This window comes from Anomaloglossus baeobatrachus, chromosome 4 (genome assembly GCF_048569485.1).
Source record: "Anomaloglossus baeobatrachus isolate aAnoBae1 chromosome 4, aAnoBae1.hap1, whole genome shotgun sequence".
Lineage (NCBI taxonomy): Eukaryota > Metazoa > Chordata > Amphibia > Anura > Aromobatidae > Anomaloglossus > Anomaloglossus baeobatrachus.
In genome coordinates, this window is record NC_134356.1 from 348,098,548 (window position 1) to 348,104,547 (window position 6,000).

The 6,000-nt window shown below is 40.6% G+C and overlaps 1 protein-coding gene across 2 annotated transcripts in view; it reads left to right on the plus strand.

Moving 5' to 3' along the window:
* The window catches only part of LOC142303590 (transcriptional regulator QRICH1-like), a 126,518-nt gene extending 124,800 nt beyond the window's left edge, over positions 1–1,718 (plus strand). For both annotated transcript variants that reach the window (XM_075345095.1, XM_075345096.1), the window contains exon 10: positions 365–1,718. In XM_075345095.1, the coding sequence (XP_075201210.1) occupies positions 365–554 (190 nt within the window). In that variant the 3' untranslated portion in view covers positions 555–1,718. The remainder of the gene's footprint in view (positions 1–364) is intronic.
* Positions 1,719–6,000: the final 4,282 nt, after the last annotated feature.

The following is a 6,000-nucleotide window of genomic DNA, read 5'->3' on the forward strand; positions in this document are numbered from 1 at the left end:
TTTTACATCCTCATGTTTTTATCAGATGTGTTTGATTACTTTTATTCTCATGGAATTTTTTAAATGGTGAAATAAAATGGAGATTTTATCCTTCTCATTCCTTTGATGGCTTTCAATGTTCCTTGCTGGATTAGCTTTTCTTCACAAGTTTGCATGTTTTCCCAGTGATGTCCATGCTAGGACTTTGAGCCAAACTTGTGGTAATAAGGTGAGCTGACACTTGTATGCATGTATTTCTTGCTATTTGTTGTCACCTTTTAACCACTAACTATTTCCAATTTTATTATTCATTTAAATATTTCTAAGTTTTCAATTTACCATATGCCTGATATGTTACTTTTATTTATTGTTTCTTTCTCTTTAGTCCTCAAGGAGCCCGAGGACCCACAGATGCCTTCTATTTGGTACCTGAACCAGTAGTCGCACCTAATAGCCCCATTTGGTACTCTGGGCAGCCTGTAAATGAGGAGGTGATGGAGCAAATGCTGACTCGTATCTTACTTGTCAAAGAAGTCCAGGAAGCACATGCTTCATCTCGCATATCTGCATACTGATCACCTGCTTGTACTGTATATCTGTACTTTCAACTCTTTGTATATACAACTATTTGTAAAGCATGAAGAAGCTGTTTAGACTCTTTACTATAGTGTACTTTATCCCACAGGAAAAGCAATTGCTTTGAGTATACAAAGCATTTACTGACCACAGTCTGATATGTTTGCAATGTATAAAAAGCACATTCTGCATTTTTTATTTTACACATAATTTATGTTGACACTACATTGCGCACTATAAAACACTGTATATACAGTGCTGAAATCACTTGTATGGAGTAAATTTCCACTCCAATTTACTTATGATTTTTTAATGTAAATATTCTGTTTTTGTTTTGTGTGCAAATAAGAAAATACATACAAGATCAATTCTTAGCTGAAGTCTTATGATTGACAGACATGTACTATATGAAAGACTGTATGTACGAAATCATTGTAACAAGCCCTTAGCATTTGTATAATTTATTAATCAGTTTAGTGCAATGCAACCATAACCATGTTCGGAATGAAACATGCTGAAATTATGGAATCGTACTGTTTTTTTCCTTTATAAAAGGAGAAGGCTTCCGTGACTGGCCTACTTGCAGAGCAAAGTCCTCAGGTCTTTGCAGGAATACGGACATTACAGACATGTCTGTAGTGGGGAGATGAAACCATGTTATTTTGTTCTATGTTCATTATTTGCTGTTATGAAAGCAAGTGTAAGCTGGGTTCATGGGAAGCTTCAATGCTGTTGGATCATTTCCAGCCTTTGTGTTTGACGTAGTGGGTGTAATTTGTGCCTAAGTAAAATGTCACTACAAATTTGACACTTTATTGGTTAACACCTACATTTGTGTTTGCACAGAAGGATTGCACATCATGCTGAGAAAAATAACTATACAACCTTACCTCAAAAATCCAGTCATGCCGTGCCTTAACACAATCCAGGCACTTGGATTTCTTTCAGTGGTGACTGTAATGTAAATTTTGATTACTTGTGTTTTTTAGTAAGTTCACTTTTACAGGGAGATTTGTATATTTTCACAGAAGATTTAACATGGAAATCACTAATAGGTAAATGAGTTTGTTATATCTGATGTATGCTAGATTTCTGGTATCCTTGTTATTTAATACAGATTGAGCACTAATTTTGATTTGAAATAAAAATTGCAATTGAATGTATATTGTTGGCTGTAGAAACCTGTTTAATTTGTTCCCATACTATTAGGTTTCATCACTAGGCATGCTTTGGTGCCTTATTAGTGTATGGGTGCATTTTCATTGGCCGATAATTTGTTAGGAGGGATCCTAGGCTGCCATTTACCTGACGAATGACCAAAACGTGATTTGTCCGGTGACCTTTTTGTATGTAAATGGAACGTGCTCCCGAGAACAATAACTGGCTATGTGCACTTACTGATCGCTCTGTGTGCATGGGGAGCGCGGTTAGCCTGACTAAGCAGACAATTAATCATCAATTAATATGTAGCTGATCAGTAGTGGTTTAATGGTTGTCATCAGCCAGTGTAAATGCATCCAAAGGGTAAAGTCATACAGTATTTTGCCTGCTCCTTACTAAATATGAATATAGCTGTACTTTTCGGAAAATGGAATAAGAGCAGGAAATGTTAAATGATAAAAAATAAAAAAAATTGTATTACTCATTTGTCCCATCAACTGTCTTTCCAGCCCCATTACTCTGGGGATCTCCCGCTGGTTTTGCAGTGATAACATCATGTACATCATTGATGTGACTGCTAGAGCCAATCAGTAATTTGTTACAGCTGTCACATGAATGATGTACTGGATGCTATCACTGCAGGACTGGCAGGGATTTCACATGTGAGTAATGGTAATTTTTTTTTTTATCTAATATTTTCTGCCCATAGGCTATTTTCTTAAGCCCATTATAGACAAGTGGCACTTACTGGTTTTACATTAACAACACTTACATCTCTGTACATAATTAGAACCAGAACACTAGTGATTCTTCAAGCTACTAAGTTGAGTATCTTTATTTTTACACATTAACACAATTTTATTTTTTACATGTCTTGCATAGCCAGAAGTAGCCCAGTTTATACTGATGTAGGTTCCTGAACTAGGTTAGCCATCCATTTGCCCAATGACCGTCCTCAATGCTTTTTGTAGACCATCTTCCTTTTACTATTTGTTCCTTTTCTATTGCCATATTGTCTTACTTTAGTGTATATTGACTCTTTAACTTTATTAATCTGGAAAGGCCCAGTCACACGCGACCTGATAGGGATCGCTGGTAAGTCGCTGGGAGGTCGCTGGTGAGATGTCACACAATCAGATCTTACCAACGACGCAGTAACGATACAGGTCGCAGTAGGGACCTGTATGACGATCTCAGCAGTCACTGTCACACAGTGTCAAACATAGCGATGTGTCCTGCCCAGCAGGACATCGCCTTTGAAGAAAATGGCCTGGATCATTCTGCAACGACTAGCGATCTCACAGCAGGGGCCTGATCGCTGGTAGATGTCACACATAACGAGATCGCTAACGGGATCGCTACTGCGTCACAGAAACCATGACTCAGCAGCGATCTCGCTAGCGATCTCGTTATGTGTGACGGTACCTTTACTCAGCAGATGTGTGAGGTTTGTGTTTTAGCCAAATAAACCCAGAGACTCTCTGTATTCATCTCCAAGAAAGTGTAAATTGGTAAAGTCTAAAGGTCCAGTCACACTAAGCAACTTACCAGCGATCCCAACAACGATAGGGATCGCTGGTAAGTTGCTAGGAGGTTGCTGGTGAGATGTCACACTGCAACGCTCCAGCGATCCCACCAGCAACCTGACCTGGCAGGGATCGCTGGAGCGTGGCTACACAAGTTGCTGGTGAGCTCACCAGCAACCAGTGACCAGCCCCCAGCGCCGCATGGAAGATGCTGCGCTTGGTAACTAAGGTAAATATCGGGTAACCAACCCGATATTTACCTTGGTTACCACGCACGGAGCTACACGTGCAGAGAGCAGGGAGCAGCGCACACTGAGCGCTGGCTCCTTTCTCTCCTAGTTACAGCACACATCGGGTTAATTACACGATGTGTGCTGCAGCTAAATGTGCACAGAGCAGGGAGCAGCGCACACTGCTTAGCGCTGGCTCCCTGCTCTCCTAGTTACAGCACACATGGGGTTAATTACCCGATGTGTGCTGCAGCTACATGTGCACAGAGCAGGGAGCAGCGCACACCGCTTAGCGCTGGCTCCTTGCTCTCCTAGTTACAGCACACATCGGGTTAATTACCTGATGTGTGCTGCAGCTAAATGTGCACAGAGCAGGGAGCAGCGCACAATGCTTAGCGCTGGCTCCTTGCTCTCCTAGTTACAGCACACATCGGGTTAATTAACCCGATGTGTGCTGCAGCTACATGTGCACACAGCAGGAGCCGGCAGCACAGGCAGTGAGAGCAGCGGAGGCTGGTATCAAAGGTAAATATCGGGTAACCAAGGACAGGGCTTCTTGGTTACCCGATGTTTACATTGGTTACCAGCCTCCACAGAAGCCGGCTCCTGCTGCCTGCACATTTAGTTGTTGCTGTCTCGCTGTCACACACAGCGATCTGTGCTTCACAGCAGGACAGCAACAACTAAAAAATGGCCCAGGACATTCAGCAACAACCAACGACCTCACAGCAGGGGCCAGGTTGTTGCTGGATGTCACACACAGCAACATCGCTAGCAACGTCACAAAAGTTGTTCGTTAGCAGCGATGTTGCTAGCGATGTTGCTTAGTGTGACGGGGCCTTAAAGTATGTACATAATCTCACATGTTCAATAAATCAATGACTTGAAAAAAGATTAGTTTACAAGTAGTAAGGGCATGTACTGATGGCTTTACTTGTGTGCAAGCTGGGATTTGATCATTTAATTATATGGCTTTCACAAGTAACTGATAAGGGATTTATGCAAACGCCTGATTAGTTATCATATGAAACAGTTTAGATGCACTCCCTTTAAAACTGTTATTCCCTAAACCTTTCTGAATGTGTGTGTCATGTAGTTGTATTAAAATACTTAGCAATCACAGGCTTCTCCAGTTACCAGTGCTGCTCTGTTTTTTTTCCTGATTCATGTGATTTCAATTCTTAATCACCGGATCAGTATTATATATGAACGAGAAGGTGGGATTATGTATGAACAGGACGGCGCTTTTACAATGTAAGTTTATAGAGCCTTGTTCAGAGTCTCCATAAGCTTACATTGCAAAAGCAACTTCTGGTTCACACATAAACCCCAGTTTGATCCTGCAATTCAGAATGTAAAGTCACGTGAGTCATAAAAGAACCAGAGTAGCTCTGCAAGCCGGGCAAAAACGCGATGAGTAAATACTTTAACCCCTTAACGACTGAGGACGTACTGGTACGTCCTTGGTTATGTTAGGGTAATTACTGCCGGCTGTTGCGGTGAGCCAGTGGTGATCCCTACATATGTTTGCTGATTTGAACAGCAGACATATGTGGCTTACAGACACAGGTGGATCCAAGATCCATCTGAGCCTGTTAATCCCTTAGACCGCGCTGTCAAAATATGACATCACAATTTAAATGTCCACGGCAGGGAATGCATTGTTTGCCGCCGCCATTGAAGGTCTTGTGACGTGATGACGGGGAGCCGATGGTTGCCATGATAGTGATGGGTCACGTGATGTCATGACTTATTTCCTGTTAGAACCCACAGAGCGCCGACACTGACAGGAAAGAAGCATTTCTGCTGATCAGAGCTGTGCAGGTCTGATCAACAGAAGTCCCTTAGGGAGAGACTAGTAAAATAAAGAAAAAAAGTAAAAAAAAAAATTTAAAATATGGAAAAAAAAAATCAAATCCCCCCCCCCCCCTATTAAAAATAAAACCGTTAAAAATATACACATTTGGTATCGCCGCGTTCAGAAATGCCAATCTACCAAAATATAAAATCAATTAATCTGATCGATACATGGCGTGGCAAGAAAAAAAAAATTCCGACTGCTAAAATTGTTTTTTTTGGTTGCTGCAAAAATTTTTAAGAATGCAATAATGGGCGATGGAAACGTAGCATCTTTATCCAGAAAGAAATATGACCATTAGCATAAATAGAAATATCGGGGTCACAAAGTATAGTGAGCCCCGAATTGGTATTCTTCGATTTACCAATAAAGTAAGGAGAAAAAAAACAGAAACCAAAATATTGAATTTTAGAAATGCACAAAAATTGTATACTTAAAATGTCAGCTCTAGACACAAAAAAATAAGCAGTTACTGAGCCCCAGATGCCGAAAAATAACGCGATAACGTGTATAAATGTTTGGTATCTACGAACTTGTATCAACTTGAGGCATCATATGGACACATCAGTTTTACCATACAGTGAACACTGTGAATAAAATATCCCAAAAACAATTATGCAATTAAACATTTTTTTTCAATTTCACAGCACTTTTTTTCCCCCCATTTTCC